The sequence below is a fragment of the Petaurus breviceps genome, unplaced genomic scaffold (genome assembly GCF_028583685.1).
Source record: "Petaurus breviceps papuanus isolate PSGF00001 unplaced genomic scaffold, PetGlider_PUasm1.0 90556, whole genome shotgun sequence".
Taxonomy (NCBI): Eukaryota; Metazoa; Chordata; class Mammalia; order Diprotodontia; family Petauridae; genus Petaurus; species Petaurus breviceps.
In genome coordinates, this window is record NW_027187273.1 from 289,082 (window position 1) to 305,514 (window position 16,433).

General features: G+C 34.5%; 1 protein-coding gene across 3 annotated transcripts in view; it reads right to left on the reverse strand.

Moving 5' to 3' along the window:
• WDR33 (WD repeat domain 33) overlaps positions 1 to 16,433 on the reverse strand; it is a 118,596-nt gene that overhangs the window by 31,362 nt on the left and 70,801 nt on the right. The window contains exon 8 of one of the 3 annotated variants that reach the window (XM_069063332.1): positions 3,392 to 15,373. The exons of the other annotated variants lie outside the window; for them this stretch is intronic. Within the exon in view, the coding sequence (XP_068919433.1) occupies positions 15,345 to 15,373 (29 nt within the window). The 3' untranslated portion in view covers positions 3,392 to 15,344. Of the gene's footprint in view, positions 1 to 3,391; positions 15,374 to 16,433 lie in introns of those variants that run through there. 3 annotated transcript variants of the gene reach the window in all.

Sequence of the window (16,433 nt, forward strand, 5' to 3'; positions counted from 1 at the left end):
ACCACTGTAGGAGAAGTAGTTGTATTAGGATTAGTAGTAGCAGCAGAAGTAGTAGCAGTAATAGTAATATAGTCCTCATAATAACCCACTGAAATATGTGCTATCTCACACCCATAGGCAACTGGTAGCAGAGTGGATTGAACAGTAGACCACGAGTCAGTCAGGAACACCTAAATTCAAATCTGGGCTCCCACACTTACTAGCTGACCCTGGGCAAGTTATTTGGTCTGTCTACCTCAGTTTCTCCAATGAGGATAACAGTACCTATTTCCTAGGGGTACTGTGAGGAAAAAATGAGATATTTACAAAGTGTCTGGCACATAGTAGGAACTATATAAATGCTAAATTCTATCACTAACATTATTGTAATTATTTTGCAGATGACTGAGTATATAATGAGTGAATAAATTTCTAAGAACTTGTCTTCCAGATAACCAAAAGCATCACAGGGACGATCAAAAATAGTTTAAGAACAATCTAATCACCAAAGGGCATATATTGTTGAATATTCATTTATGACTATGCTACAAGCTATATTAGAAAGCATGTAAAAGCAGTGTTTGGAAGCTATGGCTTTAAAATTTTAGGGATAGGGATGGCTAGATGGCACAGTGAAAAGAGCACCAGCCCTGGATTCAGGAGGACCTGAGTTCAAATCTGGCCATCAGACACTTAACATTTACTAGCCATGTGCATGTGACCTTGGGCAAGTCACTTAACTCCAATTATCCTGCCTTGTCCCCTCCAAAAAAAAAATTTAGGGACATACAGACTGCCATCAGGGTAAGCGCTTATAAATGGCAATGGAGATTTTCTGTTGCTCCACCCATATTTCCACAGTAATTAGGAAGAGTGAGAATTTAAACAAAGGCTTCAAAAAGTGTGTATTATGCATGATCGACAGATTCCATAAATACTGGCTGCATCCACAAAGACCAATCTTTAGGTATGCTGCTTGCAGAGACTTGCACCAAAGCTTCTTACCTAAATTTTCAGTCATAACTTTAAACATAGAAAAAATGAAACAACCTGTGTAACCTTGAGCAAGTCACTTAATCTCTTAAAGTCTCTTCAAGCTATGTATTTAAGACTCTAAAATATATGAATCTAAAATATATAAAACCTATATGAAATTGATTTAAAGTTCTAAGCAAATTATCTAATCATCAACTTGGAAAACAATACCAGTTCTAGGAGTGAAAAGGATCCCAGAGACCATCTAGGCACAGAAGTATGTGATTTGATGAATTAATCCTAATCTCGTGTTAGAAGTGATGCAAATAAGTGAGATGAAAATGGAAGAAACAAGAAGTATTAACAGGGCAAAACGGAAAAGAATTATTTTCTCTATCAATTATAGTTCAACCACTATATTTGAAAACATAGTGCTAAATAGACTGTATGAAAACAAAGATGGGAAGAACAGGGAGACTGTATCAAATAAAGCAAACCTCTGTACTGAAACATTACAATATTTAGGGTACTGAGGGATAAAGTTCAGAAATAAATCTATGAGGGGGAAAAAACGTTTTGGAGAAAAAATCTTAGACACTTTATTTCTACCCAAAGTGACCAACAAAATACTACTAACTACAGGGACGTATAACCACTACGTCCCAATTCTACAAAGTATCTGAGTACTTACATGTTCATCAAGGATGTCCTTGAAGGTATGAGAAGGGTCACAGAGAGTCAGCCAACAAGAGTTTATATTCTGGCTCTGACTTGTGTAATCTGGGACAAGTCACTTAATTTCTATGGGCTCCAGTAAAATATGATGGTCAGACTAGATGACCTCAGCTCTAAATTTATAATCCCATGAGCAGGAAGATCTTTCAAGAATAGGAAGGAAGGTCTTTCAAACACTCCAAACTGCAGGTGATCTTGTGTTGACTGCATCAAGCTGTAGAACGTTACAGAAACTCCAAAAGGAGAACCATAACCATTTAAAACAATGTGGCCTAGTCATATTAGAAATACCAAATCCCTGAAAATTTGACTTAACTATGATATGTATTTCATGAAAAACCCAGCTGACTCATCAGTGTGGAGAGAGAGACAGAAAGACAGAAACAGGGAGAAGGAAAAGAAAAAGAGAGAATAGAATAGACAATAAACCAGACCCAAAAAGAGAGCAGGCTGGATTGCTTATGGGAAACTGAACTTCTTTAACAGACACAAATCTTTTCCCTGAAGCAGAAGTCTATCTTTTAAAAACAATTTTCTTTTTCCAATGATGCTATACAGTTGAATCACAGAATACCACAATCGGGGCAGCCAGGTAGCAGAGTGAGTGGGAGCACTGGCCCCAGAGTCGGGATGACCTGGAATCGAATCCGGGCTCAGACACTTAGCACCCACCCAGAAACACCTGGCCGTGTAACCTTGAGCAAGTTACTTAACCCCAATTGCTTTTAAAAAAAAGAATACCACAATCACTGAAAATCACTGTCTCCAAAGTATTAAAGTTGCTGGTCATCCAAAGGTAAAGCAAAGGGGTAATGTGCATGTGCCTAGTTATAACACATTCCCAACTGAGTATTGCACAAGAGATATTGTGTAAAGAATATCATTTAAAATATATGGTGGCTAAGTGGCGCAGTGGATACAGCACCAGCCCAGGAGTCAGGAAGACCCGAGTTCAAATCCGGCCTCAGACAATTAACACAAAAACTAGCCATGTGACCTTGGGCAAGTCAATTAACCCCAACTGCCCTCCAAAAAGCAAAAACAAAAATAATGTATAACTGGAAAAGGTGAATGTGACATGGGAACAAGGAGAATGGAAGAATCGAATGGTATTCACTCAGTGTCAAGAAAACTAGAAGGCCCCCTATAGATTTACAGAACATGGTTAAGCTGTAAAGAATGTGAAGTTATAGATAAATTTCAATCTGTATCTCTGAGTATCCACATAAGAAAATTATAGATCTATTCAAATATTTATTTATAATTGAGAAGTTTTCCTTCAAAGGAAACTAGGTCCATGTTGTTTTATACTGGTATTACAAATATTTACAAGATTAAATACTGAACAGCACTTATTCTTCACTGTAGACGAAGCTATACTTCCTACTGAAAAAAGGATCCATATCACAGTATTTAAAATTTGGAAGGGACCTTAATGGAAGCATATTTTTAGTTTCACTTATAAACGAACCACATCAGGGAACGACTTAGAAAGAAAATCTGTGATAGTTAAAGGTCTTTAAATATGTGAGTTTTTTTAAAACTAATCTAGCAAAAGACTCTGACTTGGGGAAAAATTAAGGTCAAAATTATTCCAAAGTGCTTTTTTTTATTCAAAGTCATATGGGGTAACAGATTCAAGTCAATTTTATCTGATCTGGTGCTTATTTTACTAGTTTAATGAGAAGCAAAAAAAGCAGTGTTTTCTTAGGGTTTTTTATTATTGTGTTAGCAACAATAAAAGGTACTGGAAGACTTAAATGATCATTTGCACATTATGAACTTCAATGAAGTGTTTAAATTACTTTATAATCATAATAGCAACCATCTCACAGGACGGTTGTGAGGAACAAGTGAGATAACATTTGTAAAACACTATGCAGACCTTAAAGCAGTATATATAAAATGCTAGCTATTGCTACATTATGAAGCCTTATCTGCCAAGACTGCATAATTAATTAGTTTCAGGCTAGCAGTAAAGTATTTTAATTTTACTCATTTCAATCCATGATCATAATTAACAAACATCCATTGATCCTTTACCGTGAATAAGACACTTCTGGTTTACCTACTCACAGGAAAATAGCTGGTTTTTAAAAGCTGCTAAAACAAAGAACTACTATGAAAAAAAAAAACCTTTGCAATGTGATATTAATGTATCATTTAACAGAGATAAGGATGTCAAGAAAACTAATTTTTAAGGAAAATGTTCATTATTAGAATAGATGAAAATTTGAATTTTAAAAATGTAAACCTCGGGGCGACTAGGTGGCACAGTAATAGAGCACCGGCCCTGAAGTCAAAAGGACCTGGGTTCAGAGCTGTCCTCAGACACGTAACACAAAAACCAGCCGTGTGGCCTTGGGAAAGTCACTTACCCCCAATTGCCCTCCAAAAAGCAAAACAAAAAAACAAAAACAAAACAAATAAAAATGTAAACCTCAATATATATATTTGAACTATTGTTTAAAAAAAATTATGCACTAAACTTAAGGGCAGGAAAAAAATCCCTTCTAGCCAGACCAATTATATAACCGTATCTGAATTTATGATATAACAATTGAATAAGTGATTAATATATTATTCAGTTTTAAAATCTAAAGCCTATCAAAATAATACTACAGTCTCAAACATCTTTTAAACTGAAAGCTGAAGTAACTGGGTGGAAAATGTTTTAGGATCTTTAAACCTTCTATAGTTATGGAAGCTATGTTGCTTTTTGAAGCCCAGTAGCCTAAAAGATAATCATGAGAGGTTAAAGTTTAGTATTGGTAGAAATGACAAAAATTAAACATATGCTGCACAACTGTATCTCCCTTAAAGGAAAGCCTATGGAAATCAAGCACTCTATGAAACTGTCTAAAAATCTCTACTCTAAGATTTATTACAAGGCTTGTAATTGTGTTCATCCCATTTTATTTTCAAAAAGGAGTCAACTTTATCAACAAAAATAGCCATTTGGAAATTGGTATCTTTTTACACATTCTTACAAACAGTAGCATGATTTTTAGATACAGAAAGAAAACATCAAATAAATAGTCCAAGCACTACTTTGTACAGTAATAGCAGGGAAAATGCTGCTAAATAAAATATCAACCTTACAATAATAAAAAGCTAGCTCCTAACAATAAGGTAAAAACCTCAAACCTACCCAATATAATTATCCTTAATAACTGTTAACTAGGGAGGAAGGTAGCGAAATGGTGATCCACAGTTAGCTTATTACAACCATGTAGTCAAGTATCAACTAGAGTAAGAGCAATATACTCTTTAAATAAGTGGATGTGATTCAAAGAATAAAAATGTAATATTTTAATTTTGAATCACTTAAGAAAAAATCTAATTATCAATGTAACTCAAAGTGAGGTATTAAGGACTGTATTCGTGTTTTCCATTTTTTAAAAATTGGACAATTTGCCAAGATCACAAAACAAGCTTCTGAAAATTGTACAAATTGAGCACTTAATAACCTAAGATCAAGTTAGCTAACTTTCCCCGCAGTCGCTAAGTTAACAAATGGCAGAGGCAGTACTTGAATGAAGATGTGCTGATTCCAAACCCAACTCTCACTCTACAGAATTATGTTGTCAGCTAAGGACATAAAAAAATGAAAACTTGGAACTCACATGTATTAAGAAGAGACAATTAACATGAAAGTGCTGATTTTTCTGCCCCAAGTATACTTTTTCTTGAGAGGAAGGTCAAGCACAAGGGAACACGGACACAGACTTCCCCCACACAAACACACTGACTCACTATCTGTCTGTTTGTCTCTCCCTCTCTCTATGTGAGCAATGTACATAAGGACTGTCCAAATGCCAGGGACCTAAAATAAATTATGCTGTGAATCGATAAAATTAAAAATTAAAACATCAGTTATAGGTCTAGGGCTGCATACCTTTGGGCTCAAAATGGATATTATCTGATACTGCTATGTATGTGATATGGGTAGATTAATATTGTGGAGGAAGCAAGGAGCAAAGATTAAGTAGAGCTCAAGTTTCCTCAAATCTACATGAAGCAAGTCTATAAATACTGTAAAAAAAAAGAAGAGAAAAAGGGAATGAAAAGAAGAAATCTCATCTGAATCTTAGATTACAGTTCTTATAGCTGGGTGGAAGACAAAACAACAGAAGCAAAAGGGAAGGTGCTCTTTGGTAGATTACTACAACATTGTTCCTTGTAAGAACGATGTAAAATGATAATGTCGTAAAATAAACTTTTTAAACCAAAGGATGAAAGATGAAATAAACCCACACTAAAGCAAGAGATAAAAAATTCTGTAGAAGTCAGGGCGTATAGCAGAAAAAATTTTTTTTTCTGAATCCAGGTATTTCATAAGAATCCTCATATACTTCTGATTCTGACATAAGTATGATTCTCTATCATTGCTTGATCACACAGAATTAAAAAATATGAGAAGCAAATAGTATGTCAAAGTCTTCTCATCTTTTACAAATAGTCAAGCATCAAATAACAATCAGAGATCTCTAAGGATGTACTGATCTTGGGCAAGTTACTTCAGCTTCTTCACATGGAAGAATTAGACTAAATGACTTTAAAGGTCTTTCAGTGTTCATTCTATGTGTATTTCTTTATTCTATTTCAAATGTCAAATTATTTCTCCAAGAAACTGAATTGCATTCTCTCCCTACCTTTAATATAGATAGAGAAACAATGGAAAAAGTAGGAAAAAGCCAAATCGAGACAGAGATAAAAGTACTCTGAAAAACCTATGTAGTCTTGAATAGTAGAATGGTGTGGTATGTCAAAGCGGCACTTAAATTTTCTGGTGGCTCACAATGGGCAATGAAAGCAAGGAATTTTGTCCAGCTATGCCTGAGGTGTCCTCCATGCCTTCTCTCATTAAATATACTTTTGTCAATGGCTAAGTAAAATCTTTTGTTAACAGTTGAATGTTTCATTTTGTTCCAACATTGAACCTAAGCTTCCAGGGGACTGGCCTGAGACAAACCAAGTCCAGACTGGCCTTGGTTAATGTGGTAGGTCTTTTGATGATGACTTTAGAAATGGTAAAACCTTACCACAAGGTACAGTTCCCATTCCTGGGCCCTCAGAAAGTAAAATGCTGGGATTAGCAGGAAGAGAACAATGAAAAATTATCTTGGATTTTAATGGACTGAATTTGTTAAAAGGACTCTGAAACCAAAAACAAACAGGGCTATTAAAAACATCTGTCTTTGACAAATTCAAGACACTAGGTCCAGATGAACTACAGAAAGAACTGAGTCACTGTTAGTAATCTTTGAAAGACCATTAAGATTGAGTGGTACTTTAAATCTGGAGGACAAATGATCTCTGACCCAACTATACCACAATACTCAAGAAAATAAAAATAATAATAAGTTGACATCTATATAGCACTTACTATGTTCCAGGTACTGTACTAAATGTTTTATATTATCTCATTTGATACTGACAACAACCCTGGCAGGTAGGTGCTATCATTCCCATTATAAAAACTGAGGCAGAGGTTGAGTGACCTGCCCAGAGCTACTAAGTGTCCAAGTCTGGATTTGAACTCAGGTTTTCCTGAGTCCAGGTCCAATGTTCTATTCACTGTACCACCTAGCTGCTCCTAAAGGAAAAGGTCAGATGTGAAAAAGATATTTATAGCTTCTCATTTTTGAGGCACCAAAAAATGGAAACTTATCAACTGTTAAATAGCTGAACAAATTGTGGGATATAGATATGACAGAAGCACTATAAATGAGAAAAAAAATTATTTATAAGACTTGAATAAACAGATACAAAGTAAACAAAATTAGAACTTATAATATTATACCAAAATTATAAAAATAGACAATTTTGAAAGACTTAACTCTGATCAACTAAATGATCAACCATACATGACTCCAGAGGTCCAACAAAGAATACCACCCACCTTGTACAGCAGCTAAGTGGTGCAGTGAATACAGCACTGGCCCTGGAGTCAGGAGGACTTGAGTTCAAATTCAACTTCACTTAACACTTACTAGCTGTGAGACCTTGGGCAAGTCACTGAACCCCAATTGCCCTGCCTTACCCCCTCCAAAAGAAAAAAAAAGCCTATCAGGAAGAAACAAGATATATTCTCTTAAAAATGTTGATAACAACTGATTCCTCCCAGATAATCTCCTTTAAAAACTTTTTCTTAAAAATCTTTGTGATATGCAAGTAAAAAATAAAATACTATTTTTAAAAAGCATAAATAGCTTTTACTGGTCACTGCACTGCACTCAGTTCTGCAGCCTCTCAAAGTTGTCTTTTCATTCTTACCACATTAATTTGTTCTTCTGGTTCTGCCCACTTCACTCTACATCAATTCATTCAAGTCTTTCCAAGTTTCTCTAAATCCATCCTTTTGACTATTTTTAAGGTGTAATACCTTCTATTAACTATTCCATGTATCATAATTTGTCCAGTCTTTCTGATCAATGGTCAACCTCAAATTTCAGAAAAATGAGGAACCATTCTATCCACCTCTTGAAAAAAAAAAGATAGACTCAAAATGAAGAACGAGACATACATTTTTGGACAATTCCAACATGATTATTTGCTTTGACTATGCAGATCTGTCATAAAGTTTTTATTTTGGGTTTTTTTTTCTCCAAGGAGGGAAGAGGAAGACAAAACGCTTGTAAATTTAAAAAAAAAAGGAAAACAAAAAGCTGCTTGTGCATTAAGGTGAGAACAGAATGATTTCAAAGTACAGCGAAGTCTTGATAAGAATGCTTAAACTTCCCCAAATCTATAAATGTCAAGACTACCAAACACTGTAAATATAAACCTTAAATCTTTGGGCCTTGGTAAGCCTGGCAAGCTCTCATACAACCCATAGAAGGTTCTGTAATATCTAACTTGGTAAAATTTACTGTAAATTGAATGACCTTTAATGTCATACAAATGCACTGAGATTTAGTTTTACTGATGGAGGTTGGCATATGTGACTCAAAAAAGAAATGGGATTGCTGAGTGAGTTTCTAAAAGAAGTTCTAGATAGCTTTTTCACAGAGTTCTCCAGGTGTGTTAATTTGTTTTAAGGATTTTCAGATGAATAACCAAGACAATACCAGAAAATAATTTCCTGAATTATAGAAAGGGGTTCACATAATACTCGACTTTAGTTCAACTATGGATATCTGAACATAGAACACCACCTTTATGCAGGAATATGCAATATTATCAGACTGACAAGTATCATTTTATAATAATGTCCCAACTCCTTTATCAAAATTGACCCTAACATATTTAAACCTAGCTATCATACCATTCATCTAATCATTTATTTGTTAAATTGTTCCTCTGTAACAAAACTGTTCTGGGTAACGTTCTTTCACCTTACAGTTTTAATGTTAGGTGGGACTTCTATGTATTAAATAATGAAGAATTCATCTGCTTAAAGGTTATATAATGAGTCATTAAATCATCAATTAGTTAAGTCAACTAAGGACTATAAGTCTAGACTTGGAACAGTAAAAATGTTCTCTAGGGAAATTAATTGAACGTTGAAAAGACTTCATCATTCTAATTAAAACAATGGCCAACCAAGACTTCTAAAGACTGATGGTGAAGTGTACCTCCTGTCAGACAGATAGTAGAATTTAAGTGCACAATGGGGCATATATTGTCACAGATGGGAAATACATTGATGACTTTCTTAACTGAAATTCTTTGTTAGAGAGAAGGCTCAACTGGGGAATAGAGGAAAGGAATTATTGTCAAGTTAAAAATATAAAAGAAATCACTATTTTAAAAAATGGATTGAAAGCTTGCTATAAAACCACTCTTCAGGTAATTGTGGAGATAAAATAAACAATAACAGTCTCCACATTATATAACAGTCTGACATTCTTCCTTCAACCATAGGAATTAAATGATTAACTTTACCCAGTTGAGAACTTATATTTTAGGACTCCTTCAAACTTAATATTCTAAAAGTTATATCAGTTAAGGTAAAGAAAAATTACCCCATCAAAGCAATTCTAAAAGCAGTAATAACAATGACGTATAAAACAAGACAGCTTCATTTCAGTGCATTAGTTCAAGTATCAGTTGATTTCATTAAGAAAAATATCCTAGTCCTAAACAATATATCCAAGCCAAATATCAATCCTGAAACAGAATCACTAGGGGAATTTCTTTTGGGTAAACATTCTATGGCTAAACACCTTCTTGTCATAAATATCAGTATAAACATGAACCCTGTCAGAGATATTGAAGGGATTCCTACAGTGAATGGAAAGTTGGAGATGACCTTTGGAAGTGATTTCAATGTTTTCTTTAAATAAGAAAATTTAACCAGGGGTGGCCAGGTAGCACAGCGAGTAAGAGCAATGGCTCCAGTGTCGGGATAACCTGGGGATCGAATCTGGGCTCAGACACTTAGCACCCACCCAGAAACACCTGGCCGTGTAACCTTGAGCAAGTTATTTAACCCCAATTGCTTAGGGGCGGCCAGGTGGCTCAGCGAGTAAGAGCACCGTCCCCAGAGTCGGGATGACCTGGATCAAATCTGGGCTCAGATACTCAGCACCACACCCAGAAATAACTGGCTGTGTAACCTTGAGCAAGTTACTTAACCCCGATTGCTTTAAAAAAAAAATTTAACCAGAAACCATGAATATAATTTCATGAGAAAGATACTTAATACTTGTCATGCAACTAATAAAGTCATACTGTAAAGATCCTATCCCCAAAATAAGGGAGGAAATAATTATCCTGTTGATGTTCAAGTCCTTTTAGAAGGAAATCAAATAGCAGCATCATATCAGTTATTGAGAGTGGTTGATTAAAGCATCATAAAGTACAATCTTTTACAAACTTTCCTTACCATTTTTCAGTTATTAATATCTAGGAAACACAGAACTGGGAGGAACTTCAGGGGCCATCTATGTTCAACCCCTTATTTTACAGATGCTGGAACTGAGGCTCAAAGAGACTAAGTCACTTGTCTAAGGTCATATACAAGACATTCTTAGTTTAATCCAGTCTAGATTCCATGGAATATTTTGAGTAATTATACTTTTAAATCTCCCAATTCCCAGTTTTTCCCTAGATTTTAACTATAAACATTTGGTTGCAACATCCCATCTCTTCATGACCTATGTAACCATGGTCAAATTATTTTATCTCCCAATAGTCTGTTTCCTCATCTGAAAAATGAAAAGAGTGGGCAAGATGACTTCTAGAATCCCTTTTAGCCATATATGATAAATATGATAAAAATATGATAAAAAAGATAAAAATGAAAAACTTTTTTAAAAGTATATGGAGACAACCCACATCTAGTCAGAAATTGGTTTCAGTTTATTGACACTCTTTAATAGGCTCTGTACAAGGACATCTCGAAATCTAACTTGCTATAACCCTAAAGACTAGAGAGGATGACAGGTATAAGTCCTGCCTTACCTCAGAAGCCAATGAAAATGCTATATGAAACATTCAGATAATCAACATTATTTCTCACTCTCACATCCATTTCTGCATAAACTTTTTCTCTTCCCCTTCTCCCCACTCCAACCTACTTTATTAATCTATGCCTATGTCCCTTTAACACAAGTCTTAAGACTTCCACATATTTATTAAGGGCATAGTGTGCCAAATATTGTGCTTATAAATAAGCACTATGTAAACACCCAAAGAATAATAAAACCAGTCTATGATGGGTTAAGTCATTTAACCTAAGGTCCCTCCCCACTCAAAATCTGTGATCCTGTACTTCTAAAAGTTATAAATGTGCTTATCAAGTAAAAAGTTCATATTACAAATCATAATGAAAAGTTTCAAACTATTAATTACTTTTCCCCACAAATAAAAAATTTACTTCCATGTTATAAATTACATTTACTTCCTTGTTTAGAGCGGGGGGAAAAAAGAATCCTATACATTATATTCTATAGTCTTTTTACTATGCTATAAGCAGTTTTAGTTAGTTACCTAGAACATAGTAATCATGAGATCATGGCTACAGTTTGGACACCTATCTAGCCCAGTTACTTTGGCCTATAGTGAGACTGAATTCTGACCACTCACTTTTGTAATGTTATGCCATGTTCATAAAGAGATTCTATATGGACTGATGGAAATCCACAACTGTTAAGAGTTCAAAAAATGCTCTGAAAGTGGTTCAATGAACATTTTTGCATTTTTGATATACTGAAATGTATATCAAAAACCCTCATGATTATTAATTTTAGCTGCTAGATAACCACATATATATGTGATTCCATACCAACCAATAATTTAGAGGGTATCCCAGTTGAATGAGTGAAATCTAAATTTAAAGCAATACTTTGTCTATTATTATGTAAAGATATATCACCAAAAGTGCCATAGGGGCCTGAATAAGCAAAAAATGGCTATTTTAGGAAGAAAGATGAACTGGAGAGAGAATACATTGGTAGTTCTATTTCTCTTTGTCAATCTAATTAAAATATTCTTTTTATTATTAGCCACAGATAGGGTCATACTGCAATCTAATGTCTTTGAATTAAATGAACAATGGGGGCAAAAGTAAAGTTTTAATCTTAGCAATGCATTTGGAATGGATTTTTTCAGGATCATTCCCTCGTCTTTCCCCCTCCAAACTTCAATGAGTTACCTTCACAAGAGTTGAATTAATGGTTCCAGCCCAATGCACAAGAGCTATCAAAACTTAAAACTGCACTGTGACTTTTCAGACATCCTTTATTTTGGAGTATCTGCTTCAAGTATTCAGGTGGAGTCCAATTTAAATAGATTGATGGAAGCTTATGATTGTAGCTGCTTTTCAGTGTGCGCATATGAACAATGCCAGGAGGGACCTAAGAGATCATTTAATTTTGGAGATGAAGAAACTAGAGGCCATAAAGGTAAAAAGACCTGCTAGAGTTAATACAGCCACCTTTATGAGAGAAAAGGAAATCAAGTTACTGAGAAAACTGGAAAAAGAAAGATGCCTGAAGAATAAGACCCAGTATTTGTAAACTTCCAGACAGTATTTTCAAAAGATTCTGCTAGCACTTTTTAGGCACAATTTTCTATTGCTTCTGCTCTACAGCAGTACTATAGTAAGAAATACAGTGTCAATGGGTTATTTCAAAAGACCTGTGATTCTATCAGTGTGGTTAATCTCTCTACGTGTTAAAGAATCCTCTGAAAAATCAACGTGGTCATCTAGTAATGAGTTTCACTACATTCAATTAGAATGGTTCTCCAATAACACATGAGGACCACATTGGAAATTCTTCCTAATTTGCTGGAACCTGATATAACTTGCGTTCTGCTAGAATAGCCTTTAAGAAATTCTTAATATTTAAGAATATTTCTACACCAATAAAGCTAGATTAGGACTTCAGCGAAAGGTAAGAAGAGTGAACTGACTAAAAAAGTCAAAATTCCATTTCACTGTCACATTCAAGTGTGATTTACAATATTAATGGCTTCCCCTCATCTAAACCTATCAGAGGCATTTACCATATGGTTCAAATGTAAGAGTCCAAACATTTTTATAACTCCCTTATACTTATCCTCACACTAATTCTTCCTCAATTAATTACCTCATTTCTATTCCTCATCCTTTATGAATTCTTCAAAACTCCTTCAGAATACCAACAATTCTGAAAAATAAACATTGTGTTTACTCATTTGTGCTAAACAAATAAGAGCAAGCCTTTTGTACTTCTGAAATTTCAAAACATTTTCAAATGCACGAACTTCTTCAGTAGGATAGACAACATTTTTTATAATGAAACCTTTTTTGCCCTAGCTTCTAGTTCACTATAATTTGCCATCACTTTTGTCATGGGGAACAGAGATGTAAAATAGGAGATTCAATTTAGTCCTAAGGAAGAAGTTATTCAATCTTCATATGAATTACCACTGAAAACTGATAGAATTTCAAGTATCAGGAAGAGATTTCAAAGGAGAAAAATTTATCCTGCTCTCAATGCTGTAAGCAATCCATTCAAGGCAAAAAAGGAAACGTTGGGACATGTGCAAACTGTGGCTGGATGCCTATGAGATAATTTGCACAATGAACTATCATTCTTTCATTACTTGCCACCCATCAAAGGTGCTATGTGGTTTAAAGGAATCATGATTGAGTGCAGTAATCCAATTAACAACAAAAAAATAACCCTTCTGGGACCTTAGTAGACATTATAAACATAAATGGTCAGAAAATGTATTATCACTGTCAAACTGCTAGTGAAAATGTCCCTAAACTTGTCTGGAATGGTACATGGAAGACAGAAATGATCTGCGTCAGATCCTTATATTAAGCTTGCCTTTGTAGGAAACTATCAGAGCATCCCTTCCATGAGCATAGCTTGCAAGAAGTCACAGGCCTTTCCCCATGATATAAGAGGTCTGGGAGTAGGACTTCAGTAAAAGTTGTTTCACTCAAAATCACAAAACTTAATACTTGAATAGTGTACCTAATAGTGTATTAAAGAGTATATTAAAATTAAGCCCCAAAAATCAGATATCAAGGAAATGAGACTACAAAGTAGCATCAAGGAGTCAAGCTTCCAATGGACATGACATATGATTGATGACTATAACACATATATGTAGGATGAAGAATATCTTGAGAAAGTTCATTCAGTTTGGAAATTAGCAATGAACAGTTTCGTTATAAATTAAAAATTTAAGATTTTCTTTCAAGTGGTAAGTAGTACCTGGCACATGGTATGTCTGTTTTCTGATTTAACAGCAGTAACTTCCTGACTCTTCAATTATCTTTTTATACTCACCAGCACTAACCTTAATAAGACATTATAATGTGTGTGTGTGTGTGTGTGTGTGTGTGTGTGTATAATTCAGAGAAATAGCACAGCAGAGTAAATACGTCAGAATAGGGGTAGCTAGGTGGCGCAGTGAACAGACTACTGGCCCTGGAGGACCCGAGTTCAAATGTGGCCTCACACGCTTAACACTTATTAGCCGTGTGACCTTGGGCAAGTCACTTAAGCCCAATTGCCCTCCAAAAAGCAATAAGTAAAAATACGTCAAAGCAAAGTTAGAAAAAACTTAAGATGTTGCTATAAATTAAATTACCATTTGCATAACATAATATATGACATAACATGATATAAACAAAATATATTGTCTTTGCTAATTCTTTACATGCTGGTTACTGTTCACCTGTCATTTATAAGAAAAAGAGGTGATGCTCTTCAAGAATCATTAATTCATTTAAGTAAAAGTGTAAAGTTCTACTAAAAAGATATGTTTCTCTGAAAAGATGTCTAAGATCAAGAAAAACACATAATATGAAATTTATTTAATAATTTGCACCAAAACAGGCTAAAAACAAAATTACTGGTTGGTTATTATCTACTATCAAGCAATAACCCTTGTTATAACTGCTAACCAAGGTCCAGTACTAAGAGGTGCATCTTCTTGAATGTTCACCAGATCACTGCATGATCATCAGAAATCAATCCAACAAATCTCAAGTAAGCTCTTCTTGAACTTTCTACTACTTCCTCAAGGCAACATGACAATATCCGTAAGGGGCGCTGTTGAGTACGTAATAATTCTCAGGCATGTCTTAGGGGAGAAGGTGAAGTAACATCAGGCAAAAGTGGTTCCATTTCTTTGTTGTTTCCACACATTCATATACAGAGGTCACACAAAGGCAACTAAACTCAATTTCTACTTGTTGAACTTCACGTACAGTGACAACAAGCAACTGCATCTAAGCAATAATAAAAATTTTAGAAAAAAAAACTGTGTGGTTAAGGAACAGGAGAAAACCATAAATAGGAGAGCTTATAATATTCTAGAGAAACTTTTTGGTTTTGCTTTCATTTCAAAGATATTTTGATAGAAAATATTGCACTCTTTAAGACAAAGAGGTATTAGTATTAAGTACAAAGTATTACTGATAATAGCATTACTGACAATTCTAACAGGGAATTAAGGCAAAACTACACTAGAAAGACCATCCATCTATTATAAGAAGATGGCTACGTAGGCCCTAGTTTTTGCAAAGATGGGTGAACAAAAACATCTTGATTCTCCTTGGGACTGTAAGAGCTCCTCTTATACACAATTGAATGAAAATGTAGTGAAGGATACCACTTTCAAATGCCAGTGCACATATTAAGCATTACAAAATTTTGGAAACTTGGAAGACATGGATTACCAATCATGTATAAAACGCAACAAGTGAAGAAATCTTACAAGTAACTATTTTAGAAGCGCAAATCACATGTAAGAAAACTCAAGAGTGTCATATGTTCCATAGATAAATGTGCCTACATTGTAAGACAACTATTATAGCACGAAACCTGCTAGAGGAACTTTACTGAGGTTTTAAAAAAACAACATATATTAACTATGAGCATCTAAAGTTTTAAAACTGAGATCCTGAAGTTTCTAGGCAATGTCTCAGAAATGTGTTTTATGTTTTTAAACAATTTAATATAGAGTAGATAATGACAAGAAATATCTAGGTTAATCTTACAGACTTAGCTTTATAGTTATACAGCTTAAGAGATGGATGATGTAAGTAAGCAAAATAAATTAAAAGTACACCGTATTTTCATTTCACTTTTTATCAGACTGATAGAAACCTAAGAAGATATATCCTCTCTACTGGTTTTTGCTTAAAAATATCTTCCAAGGCTTGAATTTTGATAGGTACATATTCATTCATACAATCAGCATTAAATTTGAATATAATTCTTTGGATCAAGAACTCACCATATATTCCAACTATAATTCAGTGCTGCAAATCCTACCATGTCCTCGAT